Source organism: Suillus fuscotomentosus (genome assembly GCF_016647785.1).
Source record: "Suillus fuscotomentosus strain FC203 chromosome Unknown F5891scaffold_134, whole genome shotgun sequence".
In the NCBI taxonomy this organism is placed as follows: Eukaryota; Fungi; Basidiomycota; class Agaricomycetes; order Boletales; family Suillaceae; genus Suillus; species Suillus fuscotomentosus.
In genome coordinates, this window is record NW_024539646.1 from 1 (window position 1) to 19,072 (window position 19,072).

The 19,072-nt window shown below is 46.3% G+C and overlaps 4 protein-coding genes across 4 annotated transcripts; all 4 read left to right on the forward strand.

The window, feature by feature from the left end:
- Positions 1-1,622: 1,622 nt before the first annotated feature.
- F5891DRAFT_986856 (uncharacterized protein) lies at positions 1,623-2,597 on the forward strand (the record flags this gene model as incomplete). The annotated part of the gene is made up of 7 exons (XM_041377827.1): positions 1,623-1,691; positions 1,768-1,828; positions 1,879-1,917; positions 1,971-2,182; positions 2,279-2,453; positions 2,485-2,543; positions 2,574-2,597. The coding sequence occupies 7 exons, from the start codon at positions 1,623-1,625 to the stop codon at positions 2,595-2,597; spliced, it is 639 nt and encodes a 212-aa protein (XP_041217919.1).
- A 1,185-nt stretch (positions 2,598-3,782) lies between these two features.
- Positions 3,783-4,607, forward strand: F5891DRAFT_1212587 (CCR4-Not complex component; the record flags this gene model as incomplete). The annotated part of the gene is made up of 3 exons (XM_041369230.1): positions 3,783-3,808; positions 3,857-3,971; positions 4,023-4,607. Coding segments are annotated over 3 exons (726 nt in total), but the record flags the coding sequence as incomplete, so codon positions are not given.
- A 7,530-nt stretch (positions 4,608-12,137) lies between these two features.
- F5891DRAFT_1197864 (uncharacterized protein) lies at positions 12,138-14,306 on the forward strand (the record flags this gene model as incomplete). Its single annotated transcript, XM_041368547.1, has 10 exons — positions 12,138-12,239; positions 12,294-12,374; positions 12,499-12,603; positions 12,653-12,739; positions 12,791-13,409; positions 13,460-13,512; positions 13,560-13,739; positions 13,788-13,964; positions 14,019-14,203; positions 14,261-14,306. The coding sequence occupies 10 exons, from the start codon at positions 12,138-12,140 to the stop codon at positions 14,304-14,306; spliced, it is 1,635 nt and encodes a 544-aa protein (XP_041217921.1).
- A 906-nt stretch (positions 14,307-15,212) lies between these two features.
- Positions 15,213-16,716, forward strand: F5891DRAFT_986859 (uncharacterized protein; the record flags this gene model as incomplete). Its single annotated transcript, XM_041377828.1, has 7 exons — positions 15,213-15,300; positions 15,344-15,361; positions 15,520-15,623; positions 15,677-15,947; positions 16,001-16,269; positions 16,319-16,580; positions 16,640-16,716. 7 exons carry the CDS (start codon positions 15,213-15,215, stop codon positions 16,714-16,716), a joined length of 1,089 nt encoding a protein of 362 aa, XP_041217922.1.
- Between the last annotated feature and the right edge of the window lie 2,356 nt (positions 16,717-19,072).

The following is a 19,072-nucleotide window of genomic DNA, read 5'->3' on the forward strand; positions in this document are numbered from 1 at the left end:
ATCGACCTGCTTGATCTTGAGTTCATTGGAGTGTTATTCAACTTGAGATAGGCTACACCGTGACATGCTAGCTAAGTGGTGGATGCTTGATTTAGAGTTAGGAGTGTGTGGTCGCTGCTCGACATCGTCAAGATCGTTGTTAAAGGGTTCAAGGCAAGATGAATTGAAGCTCCGCTGCGCACCTTGGTCTGAATACTTACTGGCACAACGACTGCATACCTCCAAGAAAAGGTGAGGTAATGTCAAACGTTTCGTACTGATATATTGTAGATGTACAACACGCAAAACACACCTCAGGTAGAAGTCACTGTAAGTAGTTAAGACGTAGGTGAGGGTACCTCTAAGTTCGAGCTATCGTCGACGCCGGTGGTAATTTAAAGAGTCAGATTTCCGATACCATAGAAGTCGGCTGATATTTGATGGCTTCGACGTGGCTGAAACCTTAGGTACCCCCAGATTCTCAGCCATCTCTAAGCCATCGGAATTTTTGGACAACACGCAGTGTTTAGACACGAGTACTTACATACATCAAACGCTCCTTTTTTAGACGGGCTGTTGTCCCGCCACGTTCCTTTCTTTCTAGAAATTCAATTACCCTCTTCTATCTATATTGTAGAAATTAACGCGTTAACGCCCAAACTTCTTCTCCTTGTTCCGTGTTGGTGAGCTACCGCCGCAGACTTGTAGAACGCTCTTTTCTAAAGGATTTCCACTTATTCCCAGCTAGTCGTTGACAGGCACATTGTGAAGTTTGGAAGGAAGATCACGGTGCGTCATTTTTGCGTATGGTAAATTAGGTGAAGCGAACTAGATGTTCTTGTTCTGACAGACTAACCTTTATGATGAATGGAGACCCTTCTACATCGACTACAATTTGTTGAAACGTGAACTCAAGGTAAATCCTTCTCCAAACTGCTCGAGCCACACTCATCCACTCTATCTGGGTAGTCTCGCACCACCTCTCACAGCTGGGACGACAAAGATGAACGTGATTTCACCGCCATGCTGAAACAGGAGCTCGATAAAGTTTTATGATTTGCAGAAACAAAAGGTAAATAATCAAAGTTCAGTTCATTCCTCTGCTTCAGCTGACGCTGTCCAGACCGCCGAGTTATCTCGCCGTATACGGGATGCTGAAAAGGACGTTCAAAAACTCGTCGCTCAAGAATCTTCTCCATCTTCATCCGAGGCGCTCCACGCCCATTCCTCTGACCCAGGATCGCATCGAGCACGCCCTTCGGACTATGGACCCGACAAGGGCTCCGATGATGATGATGATTGTCGATAACCAATCTGATACCTCACTCGAAGACCTCTTTCACAGCCTTCAAGAAGAAGCCGCTATCCTCGTAGCAGATGTTCACGATTTGGCATTGTACACTAAGTTAGATATCACTGGTTTTCTTAAAATTTCAAAGGTACGTCCATTCATGCCTCTCGCCTTATACCAATTCACCAGTCATCGCCATAGAAACACGATGTGCGTTTTCTGAATTTCCTGATGTGTCATCCTTGATCTAAAATCACAAATTTTCTGCTGAAACCTACGTTTATTCAACACTATCTTGAGCCCTTCTATAAATACAATTGGGACATCTTGATCGTCAAGTTATCCAAGCTCTATGACCTGGTCCGCACTCGAGGATATCCTGTACAGGGCGATTCAAGCGCAGGGGAACCAAAGCGCCTTTGTACGTCAGACGACAAAGTATTGGGTAATAAATATTTTTCTTATCACGTTTATGTTTACTAACTAGTCAATTTTAGGTGCATCCAGATAACCTGGTTCCACTAAAACTGGCTATTTTACGACATCTACCCGTTCTCGGTTAGTGGGAGTGCATTTTGGTACTTGTTTCGATTTATCTCTCTTTATAGTCTTCAATGCCGAAAAGGAATTCGAACAGAAGGATGCTGGTACGTTTTTGATTCCGAATCATCACAGGATGTATTGTCGACGCTTTTTGCAGCCATTACTTTGACATACTTCGACAATGAAGATCTTGAACTTCACCTCAGTCACGTGAGGAAGACAGAGGGTGAGCAAAGCTATCCGTCTCCCGGGTGGTATGGTGATACAGACGTGAAAACAGCCAGTGTGCTTGACGTTATTTTGGAGCTCACTGAACAGCATCCCTCCAATTTCATGGAGCGTCAGACCCACAGGGGGAAGACTGGACAGGTAAAAAGTCTGGCAAGGGCGCGGGTTCTGATCAAATGAAAATCGCGTGAATTGCTTTCTTGCATGGGAGAATGACCAGTGGATGCGGAGCTCCAGGCTCGAGTTGAGAAAGGCAAGAAGACACGAGCCGAAGTCGAGTCTAGGAGTCAGCTTGCACAAGCGAAGTTCAGTATTGTGTTCTTACAAAGCAGCTCCAAGGCATACGTGTTCAAGGTTCGAGGAGGCACAGACAGTCGAGGTAAACGATTACCACAGAAGAACATCAGAATAGGTGCGCTGGAAGCTGCCACAGCGCGTCTTAGGAACGAAGACTAGAGTGGAGCGGCGGGACTTCTGGACCGCAGAAGCAATCTGGTTGATAGTGAGTTAATGGTAACTACATATATTTCAGGCTAGGGAGGGTGGTTTGATCTAATGATAATTTACTTTCTGGGCTAGTATACGGGGGTCAGACAATGACAGTCGTGCATTGGCGCCCATGAATTAAGCATTCCTTATAGCAAACATCACTCGCATAATGTATAGACGTTGCTGACTGGGTTTGCATGTATGAATATGCGCTCCTTCAGAAGCTTGGTTGAACACCTGGCGATGCAATGATGTCATTGCTGGTATACTGTGGCAAGTGCAGCCAAGACACCGGTGTGTCTGGATTCCCCACTAGAATCAAATTCTGATTGTCGACAATATGTTCCGTAGAAGTTGCACTAGCAGCCGGTTTCTGGGTAGCCCAGTCTGTGAACGGGAGAGACAGTTGAACGAGCGCAAGACAACATCATGCATATGCCATACGTGCATGGGCACTTCCGTGGTCTTCAAGCCTTCAAGCTTCAGGACTCAGTGATTCATGTGAATCGTACTATCATAGTGCAGAGTCATGATTCCCGTACCTAGTAGTAGTAGAAGAGTTTTCGCGAAAAGTTTCACGGTTGTCGCCGGTCCCGGGTCAGCCGCAACCTCATTGGGTTGTGCTCCCTTGTTTCCTTGTCTTTACCAGTTACAGGCTTCCAGCTTCTAGTTCGTCGCTTGTGCTGCATCTCGACCACCTTCTGCATCGCTTCTTATTTTAGATCGAGAGCTTGCAGGTGACCGGTGATGGGCAACTGTTGTGTCTGTACCCCTCGTATGTTTTTTTTTCCGCATGTCACAGTGTATGCTAATCTTCGTTCAAGAGCAATTTGTTCACCAAATCAAGCTACTGCTCTTACATGTATTTTCCCGTTATCAACCTCGTTATTTATCAAGCCGAAACCAAATATAACTCAACGACTCAGTTACTTTCTACTCACAATCACGACCTCCATGGGAGCACGCCGTGATCGACATGTCCGCACAAGCCAACATGTAAAGTTTGAATCTGAATTGTCAACCCTGTTAATACCTTCACATACCGTCTTTTCATTTCATGCCTCTATAATGCTGTCCAAAGGTGTAGTCCATACATCACTCCGATCTTTCTGCTTAATGTACATTTATACTTTTTGAATGTCAATACTGTTGCTGCGGAGACTATCTTGATTTCCACAGAAGCCGTTCTTCAGGATTCTTCTCCAGTCTCATTAGCGACCTGCACTCCATCGCAGAACATCTAGGCTCAGCTTATTTCTCTCTGCTGATCGCCATCAGGTAAACCATTCTCCAGTTGTTATTTTATCATCGCTCACAGTATTGCAGTGACACTTTCAGTTCTCTGCAACCCACTTACTTTCCTGGGTTCGCATTCTCTTGGCTCTGTCTTGTTTCACATCGACTCTTCATGCCAAAACTGCTGCTATCCGAAAACCGGGAGGTGAGATTATAATTCAATATTAGAGGACCTTTTTTGACTCGATTCCGTTAGGGCTGGTCTGCGTTCCACAAGCTCCTTCTTTCCCTCTTTAAGTTTTTGGCTCCATTCTTGAAAGAGGCTGATCTCCAACTCGCATCTCGTGATCTGTATCGTGGCTCCCTCCGACTCCTCCTCGTCCTTCTTCATGATTTCCCAGAATTCCTCAGCGAATACTACTTCGGTCTCTGCGATGCCGTCCCTCCGCATTGCATCCAGCTTCGCAATATCATCCTCAGCGCGTTCCCTATGTCTATCATCCTTCCTGACCCCCATCTACGCAACATCAAATTTGACTCGATTCCCGAAATGGGACCGATACCACCCATTCTATCAGACTTTGCTTCACGTCTCAAAAGCGCTGACCTCCGCAACAACCTTGATCAATACCTCCTTAATCATGGAACCCCTTCATTCCTTACAACACTCAAAGATCGCTCGAGGCTGCCTGGCGTGCCAGAGAGTTCAACCGAATTGTACAACCTGTCATTGATAAACTCCCTTGTCATGTACATTGGAGTATCGTCAGTTGCTCAGGCCAAGGCGAGGAGTGGCTCATCTGTATTTGTCGCGAGCGACCCTGGCATTGTTGCTTTATAGTATCTTGCTGCTAATTTAGATGTTGAAGGCGAGTCCAACGAATCTACTAGTTCATATGACATAGATTGACACGTTATTTAGGACAACACCACCTCTTGAGCTCTATGGTTCTCCACCTACGATATCCCGACGCCCATACCCACTGGTTCAGCTCTTTGCTTCTCCATCTCTTTGTGGAAGTGAAGGACGATCGCTTCCGTGAAGTAATGGCTCGTGTCCTTCTGGAGCGCTTCATTGTTTTCTCCTGTATTCGGTAGAACATGTCATAGATCACGACCGAGATTTTTCATGGTCGACCGAAAGTGTACCGGCGATGAGCTACATGAGGAGTTTAGCGTGTTAGGGCTCTACAGGGAATGTGAGTACTCTTCTATTTGGTAATAACATGCTTACATCAACATAGGTGTATACTGTTGTCATCGACAAAATTGTAACACAATTCAGTCCCTCAAGACCTTCATCGCTCGTTTTTAATTGTTTACAATATGCCACCTCGACGTAGCACTCCTGCTCTCAACTCTCTCAGCTCCCAGGATGCCGCAGTGCATCCTTCTTCTACCCCGACCTCTCCTGCTCACTTTCAATTCCCTCAAGCACATTTCCAATTCTCCATCCGGCTTTGCTCACCTGCTCTCCAAGCCTTCAAGATGGTTCCGAAAGCCATCTGATCCATGCTTGGCGTCAAGTGCAGGTGAACCTCGATGTAGCACCAGTTCAGTGGCCATACGCAAGCCAAAGATATCTCGCCCCACAGACCCACGAACCTATTTTTCAAGATTTTCAACCGGAGTCTCATGTTACCGACGCGAGCAAGTGAGTTTGGTTTTGTAACTTGCATTTGATGACCCTTTCCTCTATTATACCGTGTTCTCGTATAAGGTCGCCGCCCAGTGCCTTGAATCTGACGCATACACTGAATTCATCTGCATTTGTGTGTTCTACATGCATTTTTTGTATTAAAGTTGGCTGTGCATCGTAATACACGTACTTATAACTCAATGTGCTTCTTAGGTCGGTTCTAGACGTGGAGTCGACTGTATCCAATAAGTACTCCAGCAGTGTAACTCGATCATCGAGTGCACCAAACAATGGTGAGGCTTACTCGCGAGTCAAGATCTTTTGCTCAATTAACCTCTTCAGCCTTGGATAACGTTCTAGCATGGTATCAGTCGTCTGGCCAATCGATTAGTCAATAATGGGGGCTTCCACGCACAGGAGTTCATTCGCGTCACACCCGAAGTTACCATGTTGCTTGAGAGTGTAAGACGTCCTGCTATTTAGCTGAAACCTTTACTCAACAGACATTGCAGGTCGCGAGATCCATCCATCAACCATAGATTCGTTTTGCCTTTATTCCTACTATCTGTCGCGCATATCTGTTTCTCCTCGTTCTCTAACTGCACTCACCGTATTGTAACAACCTTTCACTGTTTTCAAGTGTTGAACAAGGTGTAACGTGAACTTTGATTATAGCAAACCTCCTGCACAACCTTGTCGACACACCTCTGGCTTGTTGATGTGAAATCACATGGACAATGACGAAACATACTGACAGCTGGAAGGGCCTAGGAGAGGAAAAGACAATGGCTAACTGTAGTATACAGACGTCTATTACTATGAATCAATGTGCAACCGCTTGTAGTATTGTAAACGTGAGGGAATTTTAAAGGGCTATATATTTAGATGAATTCAACTGATGCATCACCAGGAGATTATGGTGAGCGGTGGGTGCTGCCGGCAGAGTTTGATTCACAAAGTCAATCAGTATATAATCCTCTTTGCTTCACTTTGCTCGCCTTTCTCACCGTCCATAGCAAACCTCCGAATAGTTAGCTTTGTAGGGAATTTTAAAGGGCTATATATTTAGACGAATTCAACGATGCATCACCAGGAGATGATGGTGAGCGGCGGGTGCTGCTGGCGGAGTTTGATTCACAAAGTCAATCCGTATATAATCCTCTTTGCTTCACTTTGCTCACCTTTCTCACCATCCATAGCAAACCTCCGAATAGTTAGATTTGTTTGTAGCACACGATTGAATTTGTGATATCATATGGTTCAAAAGTACTAGATACAATGAATAATCAACGTGCCGTGTGTACCTCTGATATACGGTTACGCAAACTACCGGGCAAGTGGATGAGATGATCGTGAGATCTACCCCCTCTTTGTATAAGCAGGATATTAATGAAGGCTGTAGATTCAACGTATCCAAGTTTTGACATGACGTCACTTGGCGGGAGGACATTTCGAATGTTAATGCGAGTAAGGGCACTTTTTTGGGGATAGTACATTGCCGGTACGTAGGGTATCCCGATGAATTTCTCCACATTCACTACATTGAATATTAGCTGTCCATCAGGCTTAATTCTAGGACCACCTTACACATATAACCACAAGTGCTGGTCGCGCACTCAGCAACGTACTGCCCTTGGGACATTCCACTAGGTCGCTGAAAGACCGATGCCTCAACATATCTGTCACCTGTTGCGCAAAGACAACACGGATATCGAAAAATGTGCGTCTGACGATAAGCTGCAAATTGTGAAGGGTGGATTTTTAGTCCACGCCGATTGGTTGGCCTGTAGGGTTGGCCTCATCGTGAGTGAGGAACCGATTTCCCGAAAATTTACCATAAATATGTTGATAGTTCCCCCATCTGCCCATGGTAATGAAGAATACCATGACGCGCAGTTAGGATTCTTACTAGCAACCCTACGACGTTGGGGTCAGCTTCGAATTCCGGAGATGCGAGCGTTGAACATTCAGAGCATGGAGAAGATGGAATGGACATGTCAAGCGGTTCCCAGTTGAATTCGCATGGGAGGTTATATAGGTGTTCGGTGATCTCTGCGCGATCCGGTTCCAGGCTGCCTAAATGACAATAGCCGCACCATTCTGAGTGTATCTGGCTACCAGTGTACCATACCATAATTGCCGCGTCGTGCCATCCTCATTTGTTCTTGGCTACGAGCATGCAACTCCATCAACAATTTAAAATCACAAACGATAACAGGCTTCATGCTCCAGTCACCCCTCCATGTCATCTAGTTATACCTGCACCTGCAAGCAAATCTTCACTGCCCAAAACTACTTCAGCCAACATCAGCGCTCGTGTATTCACATGAAAAAGCGATTGTCATCGGCTCTATCTTCCTTTAAAGAATTTGTAGGATGCAAAAAAAGGGCGCGCACCTCACCCAGCCCTCTTGAGGTGCATAAAACGCCGAGGGAAGTGCCCGATGCATTGCCCGTTGCCCTTAGCTCGGATGATACCAATGCTTCTACGGCCACTCAATATTCTGAGGCTGGAGTCCATCCTGCTCGGCCTACCTCTGGAGGAGGGATTACACCCCCAGATTGTGAAGTAGGAGACATTGATGGAGGAGAGGACGTTAGTTTGGCATGGCGGAGATTGCAACGTCAGAACCACCAGCTGCCCCTGAGATATAGGGATGTACTTCCACAACCTCCACCTACGGTGCCCAGGGAAGTGTGAAACCAACCTCCAGAATCTGTCGGATCTGTAGTCACTATGTCAACGACCCGCCTTGCACACGCGCACAGGTTTTTCGTACCCCTCCAAATATATTTGGGCTGGTGCGTCAATACTTTTCCTTGCAACCGCCACCCCACGATCCGGAAGAGTATGTAACTCTTGCAGACCTCTCGCTTTTACCGGGCAGCTCCCAAGTTTCTGAGCAAACTCATCCATTGACTACTTCGAGCAGCGAGTCTCAGTACCACCCCTATCCAAACCGCTCTTCCTTTCAACTTGGCGATTGGTATTGGAATCAGGGGATCCAAAAATCGCAAAGTGACTATACTAAACTGCTTGGAATCTTGGGCGATAATACATTCAATGTCGCCAATGTGACGTCTACTCATTGGAAGAAGATTAACTGCCAGCTGGGTATGAATGAGTACGACGAGGAAGATGGAGATGAATGGGAAGACAAAGATGCTGGATGGAAATGCACACCGGTTTCCATTAAGGTTCCTTTTTCTCGCACTTCTGATGCACCAGGTACTCGACTTTACAGAGCTGCAAATTTGTACCATCGCTCCCTGGTGGCAGTCATACGGGAGAAGCTCGCTAACGCTCGAGATGACAAACTTTTCCATTATGAGCCATACCAGCTTCGTTGGAACCCCCCCCCCCCCCCCCCCCATCTAGATGACGAAGTCCTTATACACGGGGATCTGTACACGTCTGCGTGTTTCCATGAGGCCCATAGCCAACTGCAAGAATCGCCAGGGGAACCAGGCTGTGACTTACCCCGAGTGGTGGCTGCTCTGATGTTCTGGTCAGACGCCATGCAACTGACTTCATTTGGAACTGCTAAGCTCTGGCCTACATACATGTACTTCGGGAACGAGTCCAAGTATCGCTGTTGCAAGCCGTCGTGTCACTTGAGCAACCACGTTGCTTACTTCGAAACAGTACGTGTGCCAAGCTTGTGGGCTTTAATTTATACTTAACGTCGCGTTGCCAGCTCCCCGACGCATTCAAAGACTTTACTGGCGGAATCAGTGAGAGTGCGACTCACTGTCATCGGGAGTTATTTCAGAAGCAGTGGAATATATTACTGGACGAGGAGTTTCTAGAGGCGTACGCGCATGTAATTGTCATTCGCTGTTGCGATGGCATCATGCGTAGATTTTATCCTCGGATTTTCACGTACTCTGCAGATTATCCTGAGAAGTACATGATTTATTTCTGGTTCGATATTGTTGATTCTGATTTCGCCAGAGTTCTTATAGCCACAGTTCGAAATTTGGGAGGGTGCCCATGTCCCCGTTGCCTCATTCCAAAGGATCGGATACAGGACATGGGGAGACCCCGGGATAGACAGCAATGCTCGACCCTGGAACGCAATCCTCAAAAAAGAGGAACTTTGGTTAGCGAAGCCCGTAAAATGATTTACGAGAATAACTACGCAGTCAGCAGCGCACCAGTAGAGCGCATTCTCAAGCCACACTCCTGGGTGCCCACCTCAGTGATATTTGATCCCCAATTGCTGACTACTGCTAACCATGCTTCAGAATGCTTTCATAGACCGCCTCAGTCTAATGGGGTTCAATATTTTCCATGCTTTGGTGGTAGACCTTCTACACGAATTTGAGATCGGTGTATGGAAGATGCTGTTCATTCACCTGCTGCGAATTATCGTGGCACATGACAAGGATCTAATTCATCGATTGGACGAGAGGTACGGTGTCACATACCGCGTTGCTCGTAGTGTTCAGCTGATCTCTACCATCAGGTACAGGCAAACCCCGATATTTGGTGCAGCCACCATATGAAAGTTTACATCCAATTCTTCCGAGATGAAACGTATGGCAGCTCAGAACTTCGAGGATCTCCTCCAGGTACAAGTTCACTGCATATCGATGTTGAATAGGCTACTGATGCGCTATGTACAGTGTTCTATCCCTGCTTTCGACGGCCTTCTTCCCGAGCCGCACAATCGAACTGTTCTTCAGTTACTATTCACCATGGCTCATTGGCATGGGCTAGCTAAGCTCCGCATGCATTCTGATACGACCCTCGATATCATGGATGAAGTGACGTCAGCGCTCGGGGACCAATTTTGTAAATTCAAGGCCACAGTTTGCGCCGCATACCAGACCCACGAGCTGCGCCAGGAGGTTGAAGCTCGTACCCGACGTAATACAAAGAAGGCGGGGACACAGACAGTAGGGCGTAAAGGAAAAGCAAGCTCACGCCTTGCAGAACAAGGGCAGGCAGACCCTTCAGGGCGATCAACTCAGAATGTGCAACGAGCGAAGGTATTCAATTTCCAAACGTACAAGTTTCACGCGTTGGGAGACTATGTGTCTATGATACGCTGGTATGGCACGTGTGATTCGTATAGCACTGAACCGGTGTGTTCTAAACTTTTTAACTGTGAACTTGACTGATTGTCTTCAGGGTGAACTCGAACATCGTTCCCCAAAGGCCAGATATCACCGCACCGATCGCAACTTATTTGTCAAACAGTTGACTTGAATTGAATGCTGTCAGGCTCGTATTCGCCGTATTGGGGACAAAATTGTTCATCGCCCCCATGTTGAAATTTCTGAGTTGGCGACGAGTCCTGAAGCTCATCACCATATCGGCCTGACTCAAAAGTACCCTGTACACATAGGATCGTATTTACGCAGCTACGAAGGAGATCCTGCCATCACAGTGAGTTCAATCATACCCCATCAACAGACTTCTAACACACTCATGCAGAATTTTGTTTCGAAATTGAAGGGTCATCTATTGCATCATATCAACACTTCAAGCGATTCTCTGGGTTCCCGCAATGAATATGACATCAACACAATAATCATCAAGGACGATTGGATGTATCGGCATAACATTGCAAGGTTCAATTACACAACTTACGATGTTCGCAGAGGCCAAGACGTGGTCAATCTGAGGACTTCCCACTGTAACATTATGGTCCTCCGCACCAACACTGACATAGGAAACCAAGGTCACAAATATATCTATGGGAAGGTACTTGGTATATACCACGTTAACGTGATCTTTATCGGAAGCGGTATGATTAATTATACTCCCCGTCGAATGGAGTTTCTATGGATACACTGGTATGAGCCGATCGATCAGGACTCTACCTGGGGGACCTTAACCCTAGACCGAGTGAACTTCCCGCCTCTAGCAGATGAACACTCATTCGACTTTCTTGATCCTGCAGATGTCCTTAGGGGCTGTCACATTATCCCTCGTTTTGCCAGCCGCAAGAGACATGTCGATGGATTGGGTATGTCGGCAAGTGCAGGAGATAAGGATGATTGGTGTGAATACTTTGTCAATCGGTGAGTTTCTCGCATCATATCTTTGATTCGTAGCATCATCTTCATGTCAGATTTGTGGATCGTGACATGCTCATGCGTTTCCATTTCGGGCTTGGTGTCGGGCATGTTTACTCTCACCAACACGCTATGCAGGTCATAGTTCAACAAAATGATATCACAGCACAGTCCGTGTTTGTCGGAGAAGATGGCGAAGATGCCAGAAACTCTGGAGAGGGTGATGAAGGTGCAACTGACGATGAAGATGATGAAGATGATGTTCTGATAGTAGATCCCACTGAACAGTGGTGTGGCAGTAGCCAATCATCGCTGTTAGAGCAGTATGAAGAGATGTACGACAGTGAAGTAGAATTGGATTATGAAAATTAGATCATATTGTGATGACGAACGTAATTACACTCCATCCATAACTACTCTAGGCATCTGATTGCGGCATGCTGCGTTAAAGTCTGTTCTAGGCATCGGATGGTATCAAAGCTCCTCGTTTAGTCAAGCGTCCATATTTCAGAGGTCTGTACATGTAAATATTTTGATGGTATTATAACCATATACGTCAGGATCCCCTTTGCGATAGCCTTCGCTTATCCTGGGGTTCAATTTAGAGTTTTGAAAATGGTGAGTCCGTCCAATAACTCAAAACTATCCGAATAAGAATGATTTAAAAGTCTATCGATCTCTCTGCCATTTTCAATCTCAATCGCAATGGCTTCCTCCTCTCACATTGCCCACGATCACCATATGAATGAGCCGGCTACGAAGCTGGACTCATTTATGTATGACAACTCTGGCCTCACATCCTACTCTGTCAGTTTTTTTGTTACCTTCCAAACACAGTGAACCCGCTCACTCAGTTCGCAGGGCGATTTCGTTGGTCTGGATGATATTGACTTCATTGGTTATTTGGCGTTGGGACCTGGGCCGACTCTGTACCCTCTATATGTAAGTACCTGTCTTTCTGACGAAGTTACATAGCGCTTATCATTGTGGGCCTAGTGTCGACCGGCGCTACATAATGCTATCAGTGGTTGATTTTGTGCGAGACTACATACTTACTTCCTCCTAGTTGAAAGTGCACATTTCTCTATATGCTTATGTGCTGACACCAGTCGTCCATTGTTCAGCCTTGGAAACCGATCAGGGCACAGAAGTTCCCGTCTACATTAGTTCTGTAAGTCGAATCTCTATTGCGTTTGTGCCCCCACTGAGCAGTTCTATAGTTTCATGCTATGAATGCGCATTTAAATTTGCCTGCGAGGTCCATGAGGGTAGGTCCCGATAACCAGTTCTATGTTGTGTACGACTGTGTAAGTCCGCCTTTCAAGAATGTAGGTATCTCACTTGACAATATACCATAGCTTGGTCCTGACAACTCCACCACTGTCATCCATCCCGCCCGGCATCCTACTGGTCATTACCCTTGGTCCAACATTGACCTTGCAGTCCTTGCAGCCACATCAGATGCCTGCGACAGTAGTGGTGTTGTGATCGTCCCTGGTTCTTCCACCCTCATGACTTCGGATGACGTAACTGAAGCCGACAGTTTAAATGATGCCTTCATGTTGGATGAGTCTTGCGGCGACGAACATTCGACACCCGGAGACCCAACCAGTGCCCATGCATCCCAAGCAGCCACGTCGAACCCGCCGACTATCTATTCATGGATTTCATACTCAGGCAACATGTTAAGCACCGCTGCCAGTACCCACGCAAATCGCAAATCAACTGCCACTTCCAAGGGGAAAAAAGCGAAAAAAGTTGTTGTACCCGAAGGGGGCCTCAAGAGAGTCATGAATACTTATCCGAAGTGGAAATTGGCCCTTGCCTACCTCCGGGTTCTCCTATGGATAGCAGTTTGTGTTGGTGAAATCTCAAACCCCCACCAGCTCACTTTCGAAAATCGGCCAGAAGCTATTCGCAATGTCTGGCCTCGGGCCCTCCTTCGGGCTAATATTAATTCCTGCAATTTGGAAGAGGGTGGGAAGCTAAATTTCTCTGACACGCTAGACATACTGACCCCTTCTCAGTGTTGTCGCTTACCACTAAGACTGCTATGTCTCATGATGATGTATTGAAACTTGTACGTATGAATCCTTACTTTCATTAGCGTAGCTCATCCCAGAACAGGCCAACCCATCACTCTCAGAGTTTGTCTACGATACCAAGCGCTTGGCGTCATGCTCGATCGGCCATGCCCAGGCAGGCTTCAACCTTGACGACTTAGGTGCAGGCATCTTATTGCTCAACATGATTCAAAATCTGCTCCAGCAGTTCATCAGACCAAAATCGAATGTTCTGCCAATTAGAGTAGGTGTCCCGCATTCCTTTGGTCGTCAGTCTTATTTTGCCCGGCAGGCAAACAGTTTTGCTTGGTTCCTCACCCACCAAATTGCCAAAGAGATTATGTGGCATGTTATTTTTCGTTCAACTAGCACACACGCTGTTCGACTGGTGTTGGCTGATCTGGAGCCAACAACGTTTAGGAATGTAGATCACCCACCCTTTCCGACTATGTCGTTTCTGGGGTCCAGTGTAAGTCTCTTTTTCTTTCTGTTTCTTTTTTCACTCGCTTACGATGTGTTTGAGTGTTACGGTGCTCTCCTGCTGAAATACGCAACCTTAACAAAAATACCCGTCGATCTACTACAATATCCACACCCGGCCCAGGTGTACGAAGAGCTCTGCGAGACGGCTGTCACACTTGTCAACGAGCGCGATGACGAGGGTCACCCCGAGCTCATGTTCAGCTTGGCCCAATTGTGCAACATTATGTGAGTTCATCGGGAATTTTATGCTCCGCTGGCTAATTGGAGCACAGGATCAACCAGGTTTTTCGGCTTGGCCGATCACATGAGTGATGAAGATGGCCAATAAATAATGTCCTATCTGTATCTCGTCTGCAGTAGTCTTGTTTCGGAATGTACATCGATATCTGTTATCTGTTGGGCTGGAAACATTTTTTGGATTGTTTAAGTGTGATGGGGATATGCAACGCTGAGCGTCTTGAGTGTGATCATACAGCCAGAATGGTAGCGACTATGTTACTCAAAGTAAGCAATATCAATGTTCACCAGCCCCACGCTCATGAACGACATTTAGAGATCAAAGAAAAACTAGATAACCTTCTTATACATTTCAGAAGTCCCTATACCTGCAGTTTGACCGAATTCTGCCGTGTCTTTTTTCCAATTCTTACCACTACCAGAGAGTTCGTCGGAGGAGTTTTGGTGAGTATATGTATTTATTCGAATGCACAATGACCTTGCTTATTTTGAGTCAACACCTTTTGGCAGTGTAATCGCTTGGTCCTCTCACACCAAAGCTCAGAGATGAGCACTTACCAAAGCAATGACCCACCTCTGTCCCAAAACGTATGATGACCGGCGAGTACACGCCTTCCTTCCCCTTCTCAACATTTATTCATAACGCTACAGCCTTTCTTCTGCAGATGTTCTATCCGCCTTCCCTGCATCTACATCTGCCATCGTCCACCAAACCTCTTTCACCTATCATCAATCATCCATCAAACTTATGACCCACACCCAATCCTCCTCGTCTATCTCTTCGACCCAATGTCTTGTTCGTGTTCCTCGAAGGTATGTATACTTGAGTCAATATATATGTTTAATGCACTTATCTCGCCTAGCATAATGGCTGGTCCATCAAGGCGACACATACCTTGTTCGTGGCAGCATAGCAGTACTAACGCAGGGCTTATTGGCATGTCTGAGGAGTATCTGGCGATAAGCTATTACCTCTGCTTTCCTTGCTGGTATTGATATGACTCGTGCGGAGAACGAGACTGGCTCATTCTTGATCAACGGCCCGCCAGACAAAGCTGCAGCCAAGTTTCTCCGCCGAATCTCCGGTTTTTTTTGTTGATTCCAATTTAGTAATTAATATTATTTTAGAGTTCGATCGCTTCCAAGGTCAGTACGCCATTGTGTCCAAATTAGGACGAGGTCGAAGTGCATCATTGCTTCCAAAATTCTGGTATTATAGAGTCAAAGCATTCAACGATCGTGTAAATATTCCTTGAGCCTTTCACTCCCTGCAAAACTTTTTAATATGTCAATTGTCACTTCAGCTTCTTTTTCTACGTCCCAGTCACCTTCGAAAACCCACTTTGTTGAAATAGAACACGCCGAGAATGCCTTGAGATTTTGGCTCCAGAACTTCGGGGCAGAAATTGTTAGTCTGCTCACATTGGTTTTCATACTAATCATTCACAAGTTGCCCTCTAGCTTCCATACTCCCTCTACACTACAGCTTCTGTGCTGTTTGAATCGGTCGACCCACACGATCTGATAGCTCTCCTTGACATAAGCATCAGGGAAATCACCATGCAGACGCAGCTCCAGCAAGAGGACAGTAACACGGTACTCTTTCTCCAAAGAGGGAGATGCTTTATGGAGGAGAGAATGTATCGAGCACAAATGGAGGTTTCATTATTCAGTAAAGCTATGGCAAACTTGTGCGAGAAACTGAACACTACAACTAATTCAACTAATTCGCGTGAGTTATTCTATTCAAAAGGTCATGTCCAAAGAATTCAACATCGTTCCTAGCTCCATCGCTTGCTCCAAAGCTCCCCCTGGACGCTGTCGACTATGAAGGAGTATGTCAAGAATCTCCCTCGGTCAAATTCGACTGTCCCAGACGCATCGAGGCCGTCCGATCCAAATGCATGGCATGGCTTTCCGCCTGCCGCGAGGCATCACTTCTGACATCATCACGTTTTCATGACACTACAGCAGTTGGTAACAAAGCTAGCCGAGTACTTATTGACCCCCCGCAACATGTACACGATTCTTGCCGCCATGAAAACCTCTCAAAGGTGAGCGTCACTAATACTACGAAGGACCTGGTATTCTGACGTTGTGCAGCCGGGCGATCCAATTCTTCATCTACCTGGTTACTTGAAATCCCGCGTTGATGATATGGCACGTCGTGCATACGTGAGCGCATGCCTTGCGGAAATCAACAGACCTCTAGGCACCGGTACTGGTAGCGATAACAGTAACCACTTCAGAGCAGAGAGTAAAACACTGGACGAACTCAAGTATGACTTCCGTATTATGTATTTGAAGAAGCAACGCGCACAGTCCGAAGTGGACATGTTTGCTGAAGCCATAGCACGCACTGTTGGTGGGCATGAAAATTTTGCTTCAAGTTTTCTTATGTTAACATCGCTGTCGGCTTGTCAGAAGGCGCATCTTCTGCCAGTGCTACGACGATCGAACCACCTCTACTTGACGATGATTGGTTTGACGGTTGGAACTAAACCTCGTCCCTATCTTCCGATATTTATGCACTTCTGTGAGACTCGCTACCGTCCAAGTCCAAGTCCAAAGCCAAAGCCAGGGTTTGGTCATAATTATATTTAATTATTTTCTGTTGTACATCGGCCTTGGTTTGGTTTATGTCATTCTTGCTACCTTTTTCATCACTTTGTTTACCATTTCCCCAGTGACGTCTACTCGCCTGTTTCGAGGTACCGCCCATTGTCTTCAACTCAAATGTACCCCTTATCTGCCTCTAACTCAAATGTACCCCCTATCACTTCCAACTTAAATCACCTGCATCGTACTATCTTCACTTATATCCAACAAGTTGCTCCCACCTGTTTCCTTCGAGCCTGGTTTTAATGTATAAGATGACATGTATTGTTTCCTACAACATTTGAATTCACTGTTTGCTTCGTATCAGAACTGAAATAGCATCCTCGTTATTATAAGTTATACCGCGCTATTGAATCTTCTTTTCCAGACTCGCAGAATTCTGAGATGCTGCGAACGTATAACTTACTCCAATTTTGTATTGTTATTAGCACTGCTTGTCCGTACATCGCAGTCTCGAAATCTAGACTTATTATTACATACTCTTGAGTGACACTTTAATAAGTTCACCCACACTGATACTACATGGTACTGCTCTGTAACCACCTAGCACTGAACCAAGTGGCACCCCGACTAGGACCCCGGAACTCACACGCGCTCATCGGCAGCGCACATCCAACGATGCCTTCTCAACCATGGCCCCGTCCAACACCCTAGTCAATAATAAGGACAAAGACAAAGGCAACGGAATGCGAAACCTAAGAGACATGATAGCCTCAGGTATCGACCAAACCTCTGAATCCCGTCCAACCACCCCAGCAAACCCAACACAAACCACTAACAAATGAGCTCCACCTAGACTGTCCATACCAGAAATTATAGCACTTAAAAATGAAGTCACTGACGCAAAAACAGGAAAAAAATACCTAGAACGAATCGCTTTGTCTCTCGCCGGAAAACCCTACAAAACCCAAAACGAAATATCTGAACTACTGCTTCACACTACTCAACTGGCGGGTGTCTCCCTTCCGGCACAAACAGCCATGCGCGCGATGGCATTTATACTGGAAGAAGGAGCAACAAATGAAATGGCAGAAACCATTGCTCGTCACGTCACAGCAGCCATCTCCCCTCACATCGCTAAGTTGCAGGAAACTGAAGAAAAGCTAATGAAAACCACAACAGATCTCAAAACCAATGCAGTAACCCAAGACACACAACTAGAAGAAATGAAATCATCGCTCGTCAAACTCACCACGCAAGTATCAGAAACCTCAAAGCCCACATACGCAGCAAAAGTAGCAGCAGGGAACCACGCAAACCCTGAAGCCCAAGTGCAACACCTCCAAAGAATGGCGTGCGAAGCCATCAAAGAATGCCAACTTCTCATCGACTTCCCTTCAAGCAGCGAACTAGCAGCGGGAAAATCATCACACACACAACTAGTCGAAAAGGTCACACAAGCGATAGCAGCCCTACCCAAAGACAACGACACACCAGAACTGGAGACTCGGTCCATCACTCAATTCCGTCAAGGAGGCATGATCATTGAAATGACGACTAAGGAAGCCGCAGTGTACTTACGAACCAACAACGAAGCCAAGAAGAACCTCCTCCAAAACCTAGACCCGCAAGCCGCACTCAAAGAAAGAACATACACCATCGTCGTACCCTTTATGCCCATATCATTCAAACCTGAAGACAATACTAACCTCCAACAGATAGAACGAGAAAACAGATGGAATGAAGGAACAGTGCTGACGGCACATTGGATAAAACCAGTGGAGAAGAGAACGAACACACAAAGAGTAGCCCACATACTAATCACGTTCACAGACCCCACATCCGCCAACAACGCAATTCGAGACAGAATCGCAGTAGACCAAGCCAAACTCTGGCCTAGCAAGAACAGACGAGAACCAATGCGATGCGCCAAATGCCAGCACTACGGACACATCGCCAAGGAGTGCATCGCTCACAACGACATCTGCGCTAACTGTGGCAACAATCACCGAACGACGGACTGCACCACCAAAGACAAACAATACTGTACAGCATGCGAGACCACTGACCACTCGAGTCGAGACAGAGACTGCCCAACATTCATCAAACGATGCGAGAGCCTGGACAAGAGATACCCAGACAACCAACTACCTTACTTCCCAACGAACGACGAATGGACCCAAGCAACAGCCCCACCAAAACTGCCGCCATACCAAAAACCATCACCTCCTCCCCCGAAAAATGACCTTAACCAACAACCAACTCTCACCCAACAACGTCTAGACATGTACCCTATGA